Below are 18,750 nucleotides of genomic sequence, written 5' to 3'. Positions count from 1 at the left end.
CAGACATTTAAAAAGGCCATGATGACACAGTGGGATAAGGGTATGCTTGGAAGACCAGCAGGCTGTGAGGAAGCTTTTAGCAGAGGCATTGGGTGGGAGAAGGGCTGGGAACCAGGGAGGACTCCCTGGATCAGAATTACAACTCAGGTCCAATCCAAAGGTTAAGAGAGTGTTAACAGGCAAAGATGAAGAAGAGTGTTCTCAGCAGAGGGCAGAGGAAGGGATGGGGGGAGAGCCCCCATGAGACTGCAAGGTGGGCAGGGGGGCAGTGGGGAGAGATGGAACCAGATGGGGCCAGGTTGGACTCTGACATGAAGGCACTGGTGCCATTGTGGGGTTTCTGGCAGGGACGACAGAGGACTGTCCTCCTGGGTAAATGGAGAAGACTGGGTGGGGCAGCGTGTGGGGTCCCTCCAGCTCTGGGTCCGGGGGTTCGGAGCTAGATTGGGAAGGTTCCTGACTGCATTGCCAGCACAAGCCTCGTGGGACTGGTTTCCTCTGTGACGTCAACTTAAAGGTCACTCAGATCCCAGGTTTCCTCTCCAGAGCCATTTAGGTCTCTGTATTTTGTCCTTTCCCCTGGATCCCTTTGGGATCCTGTGACATTCCCAGCCTGGAGCACCTCGAGGGGTAACCGGTCCCTGAGCTCCCGAGTGACTGTGAGAAGCAGGACTTCCTGAATTTGTCCTAAATTTACCTCGCTCAAGTTTCAAAGGGAGCCCCTCATCCTAGCCTGGCAGGAGTCAGTGGAGAAGGAAGTGCGCCGGGAGCCATGTGGTGGGAAGGGGAACTCAGGACATCTTCACTCTGGGGGCCCTTTGCATCACACCAGCCAACAAGCTGTGTTCCACAACTGTACAGACAGGCCCGTTTCTCCCTCTTCCCAAACCCAGGCCCCTCTCTGTACCTGATAAACCCAGGCATGAACTGATGAACTGGAAGTGAAACCAGGCCATTCAACCAACTCCTCACTCCAGTCAACAGATGCCACAGCTGGGGGTGTGTAAATGATAAGATCCTTAAGTAGCCGGCGCCTTCGACGCCACTGACTGTCCCTCCAGTCTCTTCTTCCAGGTCTGCTGCCGTGCCTCCAGGGACCCGGCACTTAGGGCTTCCGCCATGCTCCAGCCCCACGCCTTGCACAACCCAATGCTCCCGCTGAAAAGCTCTGAGTCCTGCCTCGCTTCTCTGTCTCCCCTCACTGCAGACAGCCCAGCAGCAAGGCCTGCCAATGTCACCTCCAAAACACAGCCCAGGCCTCTCCTCTTCTCCTATATCCTCTGTCACCACCGCCTCTCACCTGGACACCCACAGTAGGCTCGTCTCTCCCTGTCTCTGCTCCCTGCCTCTGTAATCCATTCTCTCCAGAGCCAAGAGGAATGTGAATTGTATATCAAGTGTGTGGCTCCCCTTTTAAAACTTTCTATTCACCAATGATGAAATTTACAAACCCCACAGGCCAGAGTTGTGCCCTTCTGGAGGCATGACCTCTTTCCTTTTCACTCACTCCACCAGCTGGCTCCAACCTTTCTCTTCTTCAGATACACTGAGCTCATTTTTTACCTCAGGGCCTTTGCACATGCTATTCCTACTGACTGGAATGCTCACACCCCATCCTCTGAATTAATTAATCAATCAATTGGGGATCTTCCTGATCCAGGGTTCTAACCTGGCTCTCCTGCATTGCAGGCAGATTTTTCACCATATGAGCCACCAGGGAAGCCCAATTAATTTAATAGACACTTTTATGGTGCTCTGTTCTATGCCAAGTTTAGTCTAAGCAGTTCTCAAGTTCTGAATCACGTTAACTCTTCACAAGACTGGGTCCCTCTTGTCAGTTCATATGTCACCTTCTCATGGAAGCCTTCCCTGGCCATCATCAAACACCCACCACTGCTCCACCACTACCAGGCTCCATAGAATATGTGTTTTTGATTCCTTTTCATCATAATGATCAATGGATTTTTTTTCTTATTTATTTCTTTTAAAAAAATAAAAAGATTTTCTTAGGCTATATCTCAAGGCATGTGGGATCTTAGTTCCCCAATCAGGGATCAAACCTGTACTCCCTGCATTGGAAGTGCGGAGTCTCAACCACTGGACCAGCAGGGGAGCTCTCTCATTTACTTCTTTTTATGCTTACATTCTCTACTAGACTGGAAGCCCCAGGAAGGCAAGGCTGATCAGTTAATTTGAGCTTTAGACCCCTAGAGTCTAGCACGGTACCTGCCCCTGAAAATGAATGAGTGAAGGGGTCACCTGCCTGGGAGAGGCTTCTAAGCCCACCACACTCTCTAAATGCCACAGCTGGTATGTACACACCACAGCATATAAATAGTGAAATGCTTCCTGTGGGTACTGCTCAGGTCCCAGTCAGGAGAGGAGCTTCTAGAAGGCATGAAAAGGAAGGTCGTCTTCATCTTTGTGTAAATTACGTTTGCCGCAAACGGCAATGCGATTTAGAGCTTTCAAAGGAGCTGCATACACAGAACTCACTGAGAGATGCAGTGAGACTGTTGCAGCTCCAATTCACAGACGCAGGAACTGAGAACCAGAGAGCCAGGGCCACATCATCGCACAGAAGCTAGGACTCAGTGCAGATTTGAAGCTTTTATGAAGGCTGTATCTACCTAAGTGCCTGGTGCTCTGCATATAGCAGGGCATCCGTGGAGATTTCTGTATTTGCTGCAGCTAACAGACAGATGTTCAAACATATTCCTTTGGAAGGTATATGGTCTCAGGTACATGCCCTGGTCTCAGGGCAGTGGTGTTTCAGAAACTCAGGAGGAGAGACAATGTGGGCAGTCAAGAGTCCCAGGTGGGGCTTCGGGAGAGCTGAAGAGCAGCATGTAGTAGGCACCTCCCTGCGCCAGGCACTGTACCAAGAGATTTACCTGCATCTCCTTAGCGCCCACAGCAGTACAATGAGATAGATGCTGTCGTCATCCCCATTTTACAGATGAGAAAGCTGAGGCTCAGAGAGGTAAAGTCACTTGCCCATTGTAACACAGTCAAATCCTGGAACTCAGCCAGCAGACAAGCCTGCCACTCCTTAGTCCAGATGCCTCCACACACGGCTGAAGAAGCCTCCTGCTCTGTGTTTTAGACTCTGTCTATAAAGCCAAAGTTCAAACTAAAACCTGTCTTGGCCTGTCCAGCTCTGACACAAGTCCTGGAGGGACACGAGGCCCTTGCAACATGAGGAAGGGGCTGATCGGATGCCCTGGAGGAGGAACACACTCTGCCTGCCCAGGACTTAGTGGGTGGAGTGCCTAGGAGTAGCCAGTTCACAGGGCCCTGGTTTCCTGTGCTTGTAGATAACAAAGACCAGATCGTGTGGGAATAGAGAAGGGCTGGGGGACCTTGGAGCTTCCCAAGACTAACAGACTGACTTATATCACAGGGGATGTTACGGTGCGCAAATGCTGTGAGTAGCAGCTAGCCCTACTACAGCTGTTAGAATGAACATCAGAAATGGGCCCCAAGCCTGAGCTTCCTTTGGACAACAAAAATAACATTCCTTCTCTGTATCTTCCTTCTTTCTTTCTTCAGAATCTTTGAGTCTGTTGTTCTACAGAAACATAATCCTACTGCCTTAGGTGTCCACCCTACAGGGGGCTGGGCAGACAGGATGGAGAAGTGAGTCAAGGTCGATGTCTAACTCTCAAAGGACTTACCACCCACCACGGAAGCAAGGAAGGTGAGTGAGACATGCCCAGGGGAGGAGTCGAGAAGACTGGACCTGACTTCATCCCTGGAAATAGTCGTGCGGGGGGTGGTGGCTTCAGGGGCCAATCAGCTTTAGGGACATGACATCATCATTTATTCTGGCAGGAAGGACAGGCTGTCAAATGGACAGATGAATCCGGAACTAGATGCCCATCTTTGTGGGAGCTCCTGGCCTCAGGATGCATCACAGTGTTGGCCAACACTGGCCACTGGGCTATTTTACATTCTTCTGCCTTGCCTTGGTTTCCGTAAAAGTCCACCCTTCCTGTGGCCCCAGGAGTGCTTCTGGGGACTCATTTGGAGGACAAGACACTGAGAACCTGGCCACGCCCATCTAACTGTGCAGGTTGAGGCAAGTTTCTTTTTTCCTCTTACGGCTTCATTTTTCCCAATTATAAAAAATAAGCAGATTGGAGGACAGTGGTGTATTCTGTATCCTGCTTCTAGAGCATCCAGGTATCTGGAGGGGTCACCAGTGGGACACCCCAATCCCACCTGCGGGACTCTGCTGCTATGTTTACGTGAAAGGTAAAGTCTGGATTTGGGCTTCCCAGGTGGCTCAGTGGTAAAGGACCTGCCTACCAATGCAGGAGCTGCAAGAGACGCAGGTTCAACCCTTGGGTCAGAAAGATCCCCTGGAGGAGGGCATGGCAACCCATTCCAGTATTCTTGCTGAGATAATCCCATGGACAGAGCAACTTGCTGGGCTGGAGTCCATGGGGTTGCAGAGAGTGCTCATGACTGAGTTGCACACAGTTTGGATTGCTGGGAAGCTTCCCTTCAAAGAATGGGTTGGCCCCTGCCTCCCCCTCAAGGTGGCCTCTGATGTCCATTTGGTGTTGTGGTCTGGATCTGGCCACTGTAAGGAGGAGGTGTGCCCTCTTCCATCCCTCTGCACCTGGTCAGGATCCAGGGTTAAGGCTGATCTCTCCCCACGCCTTAAAGGCTCCTCACATTCCTCTCCAAATGCACAGCTTGCCTTCCTGCTCCTTCCTCAGCTAAGCTGGGGAGCACTTGGCAGAAGCCAGGATTATAATTGTAAGAGTTGGGAGCCAGATTCTTCTAGAGTTGAACAGACTCTCCAGAGCAAGAGCACATGACTTCAAAAGAATGACATGATATAGATTTTTTAAAAATATCTCTGTGAACTGCCAGTGTTGTTTCCCAGAGTCAGTGTACATTCAGTCCAGTGAGTCATCTGCCCCTTCCTCATCCCCACTCCCTGAAGTAAAAACAGAACATCATGCTCCTGTCAACACCTCCAAGTTCCAATCAGCAAAGAGCAGAGCAGGGGGTGATGCAGTCAGGTACTGGGAACTAGAGCCATATGGAGACCCGCCAATCAGAGCCAACGCTGGCGTGCTGAATGGGCGAAGCCACAGGAATGTCCCTGCGGTGACGGTGTGAAGACTCATGAGCACCTGAGGGAGAGGAAAGTCTCATTCCAGAAGGGCTGACACCAGCTTTTAAGTCTGAAGGGCGATGAAGGGGACATTCTGGGCCCCAAAGCCCTGGGGTCCTAGGTGTCCAGGAGGGAGTCTGGAGATATGACCAGGGGAGCCCCCTCCAAGCCAACATGCCAGGAGCCCACTCCCCCTGCCCTGTCCACGCTGCCCCCGGAGGCCCAGGCCTCCCTGACCACGTGCCCGCTACCCTGTGGCAGCCCCTATAGCTACGTGGGGAGCTGGCATCCACTCAGCCACCCGCACCTGCTGGGTGCGCGCCTGCATCCACGCCAGGGTTCATGCATTTCCTCCCCGACTTGGGCTGGCTGCAGTGGCAGACCCCTCTGCTGAAGCCCCCATCTGGTACTTGACCCCCACGAACCCCCCGCCCAGGGTCTCCACTGGGCAGAGGTGTCCACATGCCAAGGAATGCGGTGACACGGGCACTGGGCCAGCCATCCCCAGCTCCTCTCACTGCACCTCTGCCCACTGGGGACATTCCCCCTTGCCTTGCCTGCTGTGTCTGCCATACACACGCGGATGGCAAAGGCGCGGGCGGGGGGGGGGGGTGGCGCAGGAAGAAGTGCTGGGCTGCAAGGAGTTGGTGAAGGGAGCTGGAAAGAATGAGCAGGCAGGCCCAGGGCAGTCTTGCTGCCACTCAGCTACCAGAGGGTCAGACTCTTTAGGGATCCTTTTCTCCTTCCCTCCTCTGCCTGCCCTGCCCCCACCAACCTCTGCATCACCCCCTCAGGCGGATCTGGGGGCCTCTCCTTCTCCTCACCCAGGAGCCCAGTGCAGCTGGGCTACCGGCTCTCTTCTAACCCCCGGGGCTAGTGACTTAGGACAAACGCCGGCTGTGCAGGTCATCGTCAGCAGTGTTGGTCCCTGCCTTGCTTGTTGCCCGCCTCACAGAGGTGACCCCAGGACTGCAGCTGGACTGCCCCATGCAGGGGACCCACCTGCCACTATCCGCCACTATCTCCAGCGGGCCCACCCCTACGGGAGCCCTTGGACTCTGCAGCAGCCGCTGCTTTACCTGTTCTTCCTTTTACCTGGACTCCCTTCACCTGAGCTCCTCTGAGTCTCCCGAGCACAGGCCACGGCATCAGTTTGTTGAGTGCTGAGTGAAAGTGACAGAGATGGAGAGACAGCAAGTCTGCCTTCTGACACTGTGCTGGTTTTTTTGGAGTCAGACTTTTTTTAAGATTTTTTTTTTTTTTTTTATGTGGACCATTTTAAAAGTCTTGATTGAATTTGCTATAACACTGCTTCTGTTTTTTGTTTTTTGTTGTTTTTTTTGACCATGAGGCTTGCAGTATCTTAGTGCCCCACCAGGGATCGAAGCTGCAACCCTGCATTGGAAGGTGGATTATTAACCACTGGACCACTCAGGAAGACCCTAGACTTCTTAGGTTAAAATAATTCTGGCGCCAGCACATGCTAGTTCTGTGACCTTGGCCACATGACACAACCTCTTTGGGCCTCAGTCTTCTCATTTGTAAAGCAGAGATAATAGGAACTGCCAGGTAAAGTAATTATGAGGATTAAATGAGATAATGTGATAAAGAGCTTATACCAGTGCCTGGCACAGAGTAAGCCCTTGATACACGTTGTTGCTATCATTATTAATTTTTGTCCTCCAGCCTTACCCAATACTACTTCCCTGGACAAGAATTATGGCCACTGCCAAGTCCTCAGTTTGCTCCCAGGAAGTACTCACTCCCATGGCTGGAGGAAGTCCATCAGGACAGAACTTCTGACAGTTTGTTTCAGGTCCCCACCCTGCCACTTCCTAGCCCTGTATCCTTGAGAGATGTGCTCTGAGCTTCAGAGTCCTCATCTGGAAACGTGGTCATATGAGAGTCAACCTCAGAGAGAGGCTGGGAGGATGGAGTGAGGTGTGCAAGGTACAAAGCAGGCAGTCAGACCAGCTGCTGTCAGAGACCATCCAAGCGGCCTTGATGGTGGACAGGAATCTGCCGGGGAGTAGCTGAGAGGCTGGCGGGGCTGAGAAGGAGTGGGGGCACCAGCCAGGGAGTGGGCGGCTGGGTGGCTCTAGGAAGAGCTGAGGGCTGCGTCCACGTGTCAAGGGTGTCTGACCTTCTAGTCTCTTATGCGGGCCACGGCCCTTCCCGTTTACTTCTTTCCGGCAAAGCAACCCCAGCATTCCTTTAGCACCACTGCATTGGAAGCTTCACCCGGGGTCCTCCAGGACAGAGTGGGCAGAGGAGGACGCTCCACTGTGTGGGGGGCAGGGAGCCCCTGTGTCCCTGGCACACGTGGGGCCAGAGCTCACCCTGGGAGAGGCGACAACTCCCAGGGCACAGAGTCTCCAGCAAGGCGCACCCCTGCCCTCTCTGCCCTGAGCAGTGGCCTTAGCTGCCAGACGGCTGCCGGTACAGGTAAGGTCACAGAATCAGAGCTTCCTTCTCCCACCCCCGGGAAGGAGCCCTCCCAGGACTTCAGCACTTCCACAGAAACACCCTGCATCCTCAACCCCCCACCCCTGCCAGCTTGTCCAGAATAGAGCCCTGGACTTCCCTGGCAGTGGTTGAAACTCTGTGCTTCCACTGCTGAGGGTATGGGTTCAATCCCTGGTCAGGGAATTCAGATTCCATGGAGTGGCGAAAAAATAAAAAACCGAAAAGCAAAATAGAGCACTACCTCTTTCCTCTCCATCCTACTCCCTTCTGTTTTGCCTTGTCTCTGAGGGCAAATGGGCCGGCATTGGAAGCCTTGGACTCTTTCTTCTAGCTGTAGACCTTGGACAGTCTCTGAACATCTCTGAGCCTGTCTCCCCATCATTGAACTAGGGATAACCACAGCCCTACAGCCCAAAATGGTTGGTGGGAACATAAGTAATACTGTCCTAAGTTTGAGGTATAATGCCATCTGTTAACAGAAATACATGCCAGGATCGTCATTGGTTACCCAGGCTCACGAGTTCAGCATGGCCTCGACCCCTGCTTTGCCCACACCTAACCAGTAGCCTACACTTGCCATTTTATCTCTGCAACCTCACCACCTCTCAGCCTGTACCACCTGATGTTCCATGTCTTCTCTCAGCAGGATTGGAGTTGCCTCTTCCTGGCTCCTCAACACCAGCTCTCTTCCACTGCAGCTGTGCTCAACTGGCTCATGTCACACCCTTTCTGAGAAACCTATCATGCATCTTCAGCATGTCATCCAACTCCCTCCATAGTCCATCTCCCCCACCCCGCCTTCCCATCCTTTTCTCTTCCTCCATCCCTCCACATGAGCTTGCTATAGTCATTCTAGATTATTCCTCACTTTCCACAGTGGGAAACACTATCTCTACACTTTTATTACACTGTTTCTGTCACTCACGATGTTCTTATAAAGGTTTTCATTTACTGACATCTCACTGGTCTTGTGAGGCCTGCCTCACATTCCACTTCTTCCAGGAAGCCTTTCCTGATTCCTCTCTTCAAAGGCATCACTCCTACTCTCTCACTTCCCAAACGTGATGCTTATGCCTCTGTTGGGCACTTACCTAACCCTGGACAAAATGAGGCCCCTGTTTACCCTCAGCGGGCCAATGTCCCCTTGCTGCTGTGGTGCACGGGCAGCCTGTCCACTTGATGCCAACCCCTGTATGCCAGCTATTGTACGGCACTACTGTACTTTTCAAGGTACTGTACTAGAAAAATTTTAAATGTTTTATTGTTTGTGTTTGTTTTTCATGTATCATTTGTGTGAAAAGTATTACAAACCTATAGTACAGTACTGTTTAGCCGATTGTGTCAGTTGGGTACCTAAGCTAACTTTGTTGCACTTACGAACAAACTGGACTTAGGAACGTGCTCTTGGGACATAACTCATTCGTACGTAGGGGACTTAACTGTACCACTATTCAATACCCCACAACGAGTCTCCACTCTGCTACTGACAAATATTTAGGTTTTCTTTCCCTGTGGTCAGTAGCACACACAGAGCCGAGGTGGACCTTTTCCTCTCGTACTCACGTGTGAGTGTTTCTCTAGGGTGTGGCAAGAGGGGGGCGGCTTGCTACACTTGACCAGATACGGTTAAATTGTTCTTCACAGGTGTCCACCTCTCTTCACAAGTGAGGAAACTGAGGCCCAGAGGCAGGGCAGTGGCCTGCTCAAAGTCCTCAGGGTCTGGGACCTGTTCCCGGTCCAGGGCCCTTCCGGGCGCAGCACACTGCCTGTCCGGAACCCCCATTTCCTTATTTTTATTTCTCTACAAATCTCCGCGACCACCCGGGTGGGCGTTATCAGAGCCCATCTAGAAGAAACACATTATCAGCATCCTCCAGGCGGCCTGGGGGTCTGGGAGTGCTTTTGAGAGGAAATGGGGAAGAAATTAACTTTAGAGAATTCCCCAGGCAGCTCTAAAACTCCCGCGGATGGCCTTGAGAGGGGAGGCGCTTCCAGGGGGCTGGGGCGGGTGAGGGGGGGCAGTGTTTTCTTAGAGGGCAGCACCTGGATCCCTGGCTGTGTGGCCCTTCCCAAGCCTGTTCCCTGACCCACCCCTTCCTGTGAGGGCCGGGGGCTTCCTTGAGGCCAGGTGCCCTTTCCAAGGCCTCAGCCAGCCCTCTTCTGGGACAAGCTGGAGCTGAAAGGAGCCACAAAGTCTCCAGGACGTGCCTTCGTCTGAAGCCCAGCATCCAGGCTTTATTGAACCAGTTGTCTAATCGCCAAAGCACAGCATCCCTGCTCTGACTTGACTGCAGCTCCCTTCATCTACAGCCTCTCCATCCAAATGCCATCAGAGGAGAGGCAGCTGGGTGTCCCAAGGGAGCCTGCTGGGCCTGCAGAAGGGAGATCAGCAGGAGGGGAGACTTGGGGAGTTAGCAGGTCACATTAGGGGTTCGGGCCTTTATACTGGAGGGGACAGAAAGCGCCGAAGGCTAAAGCGTAGCTAAAGCCTTGTTGTTTAGTCACTAAGCTGTGTCCAGCTCTTTTGCGGCCCCATGGACTGTAGCCCGCTAGGCTCCTCTGTCCATGGGATTCTCCAGGCAAGAACACTGGAGTGGGTTGCCACTTCCTTCTCCAGGGGATCTTCCTGACCTCCAGGGGTTCAGGTATTGAACCCGAGCTACCAGGGAAGCCATAGGGTGATGCGTTAAGTTTAAAAAAGACCACGCTGACTTCAGGCTTCCCTGGTGGCTCAGGCAATAAAGAATCCACCTGCAATGTGGGAGACCTGGGTTTGATCCCTGGGTCGGGAAGATCCCCTGGAGGAGGGCATGGCAACCCACTCCAGTATTCTTGCCTGGAGAATCCCCATGGACAGAGGAGCCGGAGCCTGGCGGGCTGCCGTCCTTCGGGTCACAAAGAGTCGGACACGACTGAGTGACTACACACAGCAAGCAGAGCACGTGCTGACTTCTGACTTCTGGGTGAAAGGGTATTGGCGGAGGCCTGCTGGGGCTCCTGCGGCAAGTCAGCTGAGAGACGGCGGCAGACTGATGACGACAGTAGTGGAGGTGGAGGGGTTGGCAGGGTGGGAACCTGAGACTCAGTGATCTAGGGGATGGGAAGGAAAAGGGAGTGTTCAGGTCGGCGCCCAGGTTCTGGCCTAGGTGTGCTGACGGCGCCATTCCCCAGGATCAGGAATTCTCGGAGAGGGCCGGGTGTGGGGAAAGGACATTGGCTTCAGCTGTGTGCCTTTTGAGGCTGGGTGGCCTGAAACACATCCAGAGGGAGATATCAAGGAGGCTGCCTGGTGGTGTTCATAGGCAGGGAAGGTTCTCCCTGGCTAGAAACCCACAAAGGCTCCTCTCACTGTGTAAGTGCCTCACATTGAGGATTGCACCTGTAGAATCTAAATCAAATCACTGACACTCATGGCCAAGGAGAAACCTTCACAGATGTACACATCTTGGTCTCTTTTCACTTCTCATTGGAAGACAAATGACTTGTCCCAGTAGGTGGTTTTGCCTGGATTATACATTGAGCACACACCAGGCAATATGTTAACATAGTAACTTAATAGCAGAACTAGGGTGGGAGAGAAAGATGGAAGGAACTGTGGGGATACTGTAGCAGGTCTGGAGGGGTGAAGGGTTCATCAGGTAGAAACGGAGAACAAAGTTATCGAGGCAGCATGAGCAGATACACGCACGTGAGACACTGGTATACAGGCGGGGCAGGTAAACAGCCCAATTTTATTGAACAAAAAGAGTACCGCATGATGGGATGTTGATCAGAGACTAGGCTGGAGAGATAATGTGGGCTTACCATTGGAGTGGGGGCATTTATAAGCACTAGGGAGCCATGGATCCTTTCTGAGCAGAGGAGTGGAACTGACAGAACCCAGCCAGGGATGGAGTGCAGTGGGCGCGGGAAAGGGAGCATTGATGTTGCCACAAGGGGTCGGAGCCTGAGTGGGAGGTCAAACCTGCAAAGTCAGGAGGAGGAGGTGGGACGGGGGTGGGGAGAACGAAGCTGACACAGCATGTGAAAGCAGAACAAGGGAGAGCCTGAATTGAATAGGGGTGTCTCTTCCCAGACTGGTCCTTAGGGATGTGTTTTAAAGAATAGTCAATATGACTCAGAATTAACCATCAGTGACTGGCATGTAAAGCAGGGTTTTTGACAACAGTATTTCTGTAGTTTAAATGTTCTCCCTAAAATAACCATCAGCTCTTTAATCCTCTTCTTCACCAATGGCAGCAAGGGATATTTTGGTCTGAATTCTCTGTTTTCTGGGTTAGCCAAGTTTGAACTAAGGAGAACTGCAAAGAAATGAGCAGGAGGTGATGGATCTGCCCTACTGCAGTCCAGTTTGGGATAGAAGCCCTGGTCATAGGTTCTGATCTTGTAAACACCATGAGGCTCTGGGAGGTGAAATCTGGTGCCAGGACAGACAGGGCCGGCTAGACAAAGGAAAGACTTCAGGACATGTGGATGCCAGCTCTCAGCACTTATGGAAAATACCCAAGCCCAAGAGGCAGTTTCAACCTCAACACAAATAGCAGCACATGAGAAAATAAAGTTCTGTCCACAGAATCACAGACTGTGTTGCTGGAAGGGGTTTCTCTGCCCTCCACATCCTTGCTAGTTTGGGCTCCAGAATATGAATTGGATCAGGTCACATCACCATGTCCCCAAGCCTTCTCTGACACTACATCTTACTCTCTGTGGGTAACACAGCCAGGACACAGGCCTCACTGCCTACCATTCCTATACCCACGGCAGACATCATTAAATGACCACCACACTTTCTGATGGGCCTGGATGCAGCCTCAGGATCTAACTTAGCACAGCCTTGCAGGCAGACATTACCAATCAACTACCACCCTCAGGATGACAATCGTTTGCCTCCCATTGAACAGAGAGAGCCAGAATGCCTCAGCCTGTCTCTCTGCTGTCTTTTTCCACCTGTGTTTCCCATCACTACTTCTATGCTCTGGCTTCCCTCAACTGCTTGCCATTTCTAAACAGACAAGTCTTTTTCTCACTCCTTGAGCCTTCGTCCATGTCGTGACTCAGCCTGGAATGCCCTCTGTGCAGACTATTAGTGGTTCCCCAGGATATGCTCTCCTATAACAATAAAGCTGTGTCTGGGCACAGAGCCGCCCAGCATAAAACACTGCCTAGCCTCCCCTGCACCAGAAGGTAACCATGTACTAAGTGTTGGCCAATGAGATATGAGGGGAAGTGATGCATTTTTAATTATTTCCCCAAGTCTTGCCTTTAAGGGTTTGGGCGTATACTCTCCTGGGCCCCTTCCCTTTCACAAAGGCCATTTGATGGTGAGAACAAAGCAGTGCCAGGGTCCCAGAGACAGAAGCCACATGATGAAGATGGCAGGGCCAGCCTTCCAGCCTGGACCACCATCCCCTGGCCTGCCAGGGAAGAGTCATCCTCCTCTACCTTGTTGAAGTCTCTGTATTTGGTGGGGGAGTGCGGGGAGGGTGTCCTTGGTTGTGGTGACAACTGAGTTTGTATTCTAACTGTGTGCTCTCCCACCTGCTTCTTGTTCTTTACAACCACCTTCTAGCGCCACCGCCTCAGTGAAGTCTTCCCAGAGCCCCAGGCTCCTCTGGGATCCCCCACACTTCGTGCACACCTCCTGTTGGCAGTCCTGAACCACAGGATGGCCGTTGCCCCTCCCACCATCCTGGCTGAAGGCAACTTCTCTCTCCTCCATCCATCCCCTGGGCCAGTGCTGGTGATGGCGTGAATGCCCAAATCTGATCATATCACCCACTTGCCCCTGCTCTTAAAGTGCAGACCTCTCAGTCTGGTGGTCAACACGTGACTCTGACCTACTCTGAGCCTTAGAGATGAGGCCCAGCCTGTGAAGTGATCTGATCCAGAGGCTCAGCTGGTCACAGCTCCCTCTGTGTGTGTGTGACGGCGAACTGTCCCACCCGCTGCCCGCCCCGCCCAGCCCCAGAGTGGCGGGTCTCAAGTAGCTGCTTCCTTGCTGACTGGAGCCTACATTGTCCTGCTCCTGGTTTGTTACTGAGAACAGGGACATTGACTGGGGAGTTTGCCTGAGCTGTGTATTCTTCTCAAGTGGCCTAGGAAGTCCCACGGCCTTTATATCTGTTCCTGAGACCCTCCTCCTGTCCCACCAGGCAATATGCTTTGCAAATGGCCCACACCTATTCCTCTGAACTTCTGGCCACTGTGACCTTTCTAACAAGGCTCGACCTCTGGCATCCCGTCCCAGGCTGCAGGCCCATCACTCCCTGGGCAAACAGTACACACAGCCCAGAAGCAGGGTGCGGCCAGATCTCAGCCAGTAGATGGCTATTTTGAGACAGGGAGGATCCTGGGAGGATGCTGGCGAGGTCAGAGTAGGAAGGGAAAGAGGTGGATTTTCTGCCCACGATTGTGTGTCCCAAGCCCTCTCTGGATGCCGCCCAGGGGCCCGAGGCTGCCACAAGGAAGAACACACCCACCATAGGGCTCCAACCTCGGTCTGGCTGGCCACAGAGGCAAACTGAGGGCAGGCACAGGTCTGGGGCTCCAAATCCTGTGGCCGCAGTGGGCAGAAGGAGTGTGTGCTTGTTTGTTGCGTCCTAACAGCAAGTGATTTCAGCATCAGGCAAGACACCGAGTGGTTTCGGAGCAGAGAAGGTGTCAGAAACCAACCCAAGGTCAGATGGAGAACACCAGAGAGAATCTAATCATCCAGGAATGATAACTGATAATGATTTATTGAATATTCATTGAGCATCTACTACATGTAGAGCACAATATTAGACACTGGCAAAAAAAAAAAAGTGAATAATGTTTTGCCTTGTATGTGACACTTGGCAATTTTGTAAGTCCTCTTCTGCAAGTATCAGGAGACTAAAAATGGTTCATAAAGTGGTTTATAAACTCTAACCCTAAGAAAATAGTCGGAGATGCATGATTCAGGTACAAAGATGAGAGCGGTATTCCACTGACTATGGGAATCGCAGACATTTCAGAATGCCAGAACTCCATTGAGCCAGCTTCCAGTGTTCTGGGGAAGGTCATCTGTCAACGTCAAGTGTTCAATACTCTGCCAGGCACAGCCTGGCTGCCCAGTGAGGGGCAGGGGCAGTAACTAGTATTACTCAGCACAGGTTGGCCACATGGCCCAGGCTTGCGTGCAGAGGAGATACCTTTACCATGGGGCGAGAAGCCTCAGGTGGGGCAGAGGGGACAGGTCTAGGGACCGAGTGGGACCCAGACTGTTCTAGGAGATGCGTTGTATTCTGCAGTTCTGCTGTCTGAGACACCTCTAAGCATCCCTCACATCCTTCTCTACTGACTCTCCAAAAAGCTGGGAACACATCTTATTCTCCTTCTGATTTTGCCTCAGTTCGGGGCCTTTAAATGCCCCTGGTGTTGCCCACCTGGATCCGATCTGTACTTTGGGCCAAACTGCCCTCTAGGGACTTTTCCGACACCCCTTGCAGGTGTCCCTGCTCACTCTCCTCCCATCTCCTGGCCAAATCAGTCCCTGCTGGGGACCCTTCCCACAAGGGCCTGCATAAGCCCTTCCTCATCCCCAGAATCCCCGAGTCACTCATGCTGCTTCACGGCTTTCTCCTCACCAGCCAAGAGCTGAAGCAGCGCTCTTCTAGATTCTTCCTCCCTCCCGTGGCATCCCTTCCTAGCTCCCAGCTTCCCGGGACCACCTGAGCAGGATTCTCCCAAGCACATAATGGATCCCTCTTGGTTAGGTCCCCACTTTGATGGTAGGCACGGAAAGGATACAGCCGAGCCTCTTTCTGCCTGTAAATGTGCCTCTGACACCAGGACACAGTGTTTGATAAGGATTTCAGTGATCTTTAAAGTGTGAGAGGAATGGAGCAGAAAAAAATACTAGTAGTGCTAACTAGGAATCAGGAAAGTGCTAAGTACTCTCCATGGAACTCTCTGAACTTCTGCTACATGACTGCAAGGTGAGTATTACCCACATTTCTCAGAGAAGACCATCGGGGCAGAGAGAGGTTAATAACTCCCTTGAAGATCACACAGCTGGTAAATGTCAGAGCTGGAATCCAAACCTCTATGTTCCCTGGCTCCAAATCTCCTGCCTGTCATCAGCTTTATGTACTTCAAGCAAGAACAATTGCAACTGACCAGGAATTATGAGGATGACAGACACCGTGATGAAACCTGGGCTGCCTCAGAAACCCCAATGCACACAGTTGCTCTGCCCAGGCTCCGTCAACACAGCCTCACCTTCATCTCATCTCATTAATCTTGGCATTCTCTTCCCAAAAGCTAACCCAGATCCCAGGGCTCAATCTCCGGGGCCCCAAGGGAGGGAAGGAGCTTCCCAGGGCTCCTGGACACCCTTTTAATTAACCCAGATGACCCTCTTCTGACTGAGGCCAGCTGAAGCCCATCACGGTCTCACCAGCTCCCGTGCCACCTGAACTGTAACTCCCAGCTGTGACTCAGCCCACTCACCCGCCAATAAATGTGGTCCCTCCATTTCCCACAAGCTCAGCATCTGCTGGCCGCTTCTCCCTGGCTTGGGGACCCTGAGTGCTGGCTCCTCAGCCCCTGTGTCCAGCAGAGGGCCCGCCAGAAGCACCCAGGGAGTGTCCTGCTACAGCGGGCATCCAGGGGCCTGACTCTGAGCCAGCAGAGACCTGTAGCAGAGTGAACCCTCTGCAGTTCCTTGAAAGTGTTACCTGCCTCACATACCCTTGTTTGGAGCTTCCTCCCTCACCCCCAAAGGGGTGCTGCCCATTCCAGCTACTCATGGGGATAATGAAACTTGCCCATCTGTCATTCTCGTAGCTTAACAACAATGGTGAGCAGCCTGGAAAAGTCTTCATGGACCACGACCCGGAATCCACATTAGATTGGTTAGCTTGATCACGCCACATCACCCAGCAACCTCAACCTTGTTGGTGAGTGTGTGTGTGTGTGTGTGTAGCCTAGACACCAGATAGTGAACACACAGCCCCCTAAGCAATCTAGGTGGGACAGGCAAAGTTTTTCAATCATGGAGTAATTCATTCATTTGGGAATAAGTACTTTTGAACCGATTCTATCGGGCGCAGGCGGCACAGTGATAAATCAGAGGAGCCAGATCCCTGTCTCAGGGGCTTCTTTCAACTCTGTGTGACATTGCACAATTTGCCATTTGCATTATCAGATATGATCTCACAGCCTGGTGTGCACAGTATCTGGCCCATAGAAGAGTTGAGGAACAAATGAAAGCTTGAATAAGTAAATGAATGATGGATGGGGAGCGGGAGCCAATCAATGGGAACATGGAAGGCGAACATCACAGGCTGTCATTCCCATCTTCCAAATGAAAAGCGGCGCTCTGAACAGAGTGTGGCCTGGCCACTGAGAGGGCCTCTGGTGTGTGTCCCTGTCCTTGTCACCCCTGCATGGGGCTCCTTACCTGGCGGGCAGTGGCATCCTGGGGACGTCTTCGGGGTCTCCCGGCGCCTCCGTGAGTGGAGCTTCCATTTCTGCACAAGGAGACAGAGAAGAGGGGTCACTGGGGCTAGTAAATGCCAAGCCCTGGAAAGCAACTAGGGATTGAGGGCAGGGTAGGGGGCTAATGAGGGGGATGGGGGCGGGGTCTGACGGGGCACTGATCCTGGATCAAACCCTGGCCACCGGGCGTCTGGGTAATAAGAAGCAGATGGAGGAGTCCCATCTCAGTCACCTCAGGGTCTGATGTCTTTGGAGAGCTCTGAAGAAAATTAACTTGAGCACAAGACCCTATAAAGCAGTTTGGCCTTCCTGCACCCGATACTCATGAGCACAACGACCTGCTCTTCTCGGCTCTCTGCTAATTGTTTCCTGTCTAGTTCTGAGTGTCTATGCATCCCGGGGGCAGGGACAGTGACCTCTGTTCTTCTTGTGTCACTCACAGAGGCAGACACAGGCAGGACCACTGTCCCTCCATCAGACCCCTCCCTCACCAGCTTCCCTGCCCTGCAGCTAATCTGGAAGGCACCAAAGATGCGGCAAGAAGCAGACTGAGATGCCTGCCCAAGGAGCTGCCGTTTCCGTGGAGATGAATGGACGACACACACACAGCTGCCAGTACAGACACCTGGAAAGGGCAGGGGCTGAGCACCCCCGTCCTCGCCACCACCAACGAAGGGAGTTGGAGGGGAAGCCAGAGGTTAACAGGTATGCTCTGGGGCCAGACTGCTGGGCTCCTGGCTTTTCTCAGACCCTGAGCTGTTAACGGTTCCAACCTCTTAGGTTACTGACAGATCAAAGAGGTTGGTGCATAGAAAGAAAGGTGCCTGATCCCCAAGAGGCATCAATAAGTGTTAGCTGTGATTACACTTTCATGGCAAATAGAAGGGGAAGAAGTGGAGGCAGTGACAGATTTTATTTTCTTGGGCTCTAGAATCGCTGTGGATGGTGACTTCAGCCATGAAATTAAAAGACACTTGCTCCTTGGAAGCAACGCTATGACAAACCTAGACAGCATATTAAAAAGCAGAGAAATCATTTTGCTGACAAAGGTCTGTATAGTCAAAGCTATGGTTTTTCCAGTAGTCATGTGAGAGTTGGACCATAAAGAAGGCTGTGTGTTGAAAAATTGATGCTTTTGAACTGTGGTGTTAGAGAAGACTCTTGAGAGTCCCTTGGACAGCAATGAGATCAAACCAGTCAATCCTAAAGAAAAACAACCCTGAATATTCATTGGAAGGACTGATGCTGAAGCTGGAGCTCCGATACTTTGGCCACCTGATGTGAAGTGCCAACTCACTAGAAAAGACCCTGATGCTGGGAAAGACTGAAGGCAAAAGGAGAAGGGGGTGGCAGAGGATGAGATGTTTAGATATCATCACCAACTCAATGGACATGAATTTGAGCAAACTCAGGGTAATAGTACAGGACAGAGGAGCCTGGAGGGCTACAATCCACAGGGTCACAAAGAGTCAGACACGACTTAGCAACTGAACAGAAACAATAATTACATTCCTTTTATAGGTAAGGGACCTGGGCTCAGAGAGGAGGCTAACCTGGTCAAAACCATGGTGGAGGAAGGCTGAGATCTGGACTCCTTTCTCTGAAGCTAGGACTGCAGTTAGAAGCCAGTAGCAGCAGAGTCAAATTGGCCCCTAGATATATTTTACTTGGCTCCAAAGTGATTTTTTCCC

General features: G+C 52.1%; 1 protein-coding gene across 17 annotated transcripts in view; it reads right to left on the bottom strand.

Moving 5' to 3' along the window:
- The window catches only part of COL13A1 (collagen type XIII alpha 1 chain), a 149,890-nt gene that overhangs the window by 113,201 nt on the left and 17,939 nt on the right, over positions 1–18,750 (bottom strand). For all 17 annotated transcript variants that reach the window (XM_043925192.1, XM_043925193.1, XM_043925200.1 and 14 more), the window contains exon 2: positions 17,022–17,091. In XM_043925192.1, the coding sequence (XP_043781127.1) occupies positions 17,022–17,091 (70 nt within the window). The remainder of the gene's footprint in view (positions 1–17,021; positions 17,092–18,750) is intronic.

Source organism: Cervus elaphus, chromosome 15 (genome assembly GCF_910594005.1).
Source record: "Cervus elaphus chromosome 15, mCerEla1.1, whole genome shotgun sequence".
In the NCBI taxonomy this organism is placed as follows: Eukaryota; Metazoa; Chordata; class Mammalia; order Artiodactyla; family Cervidae; genus Cervus; species Cervus elaphus.
Note: the sequence above shows the minus strand (reverse complement) of the source record. Positions and strands in the feature narration are given on the sequence as shown.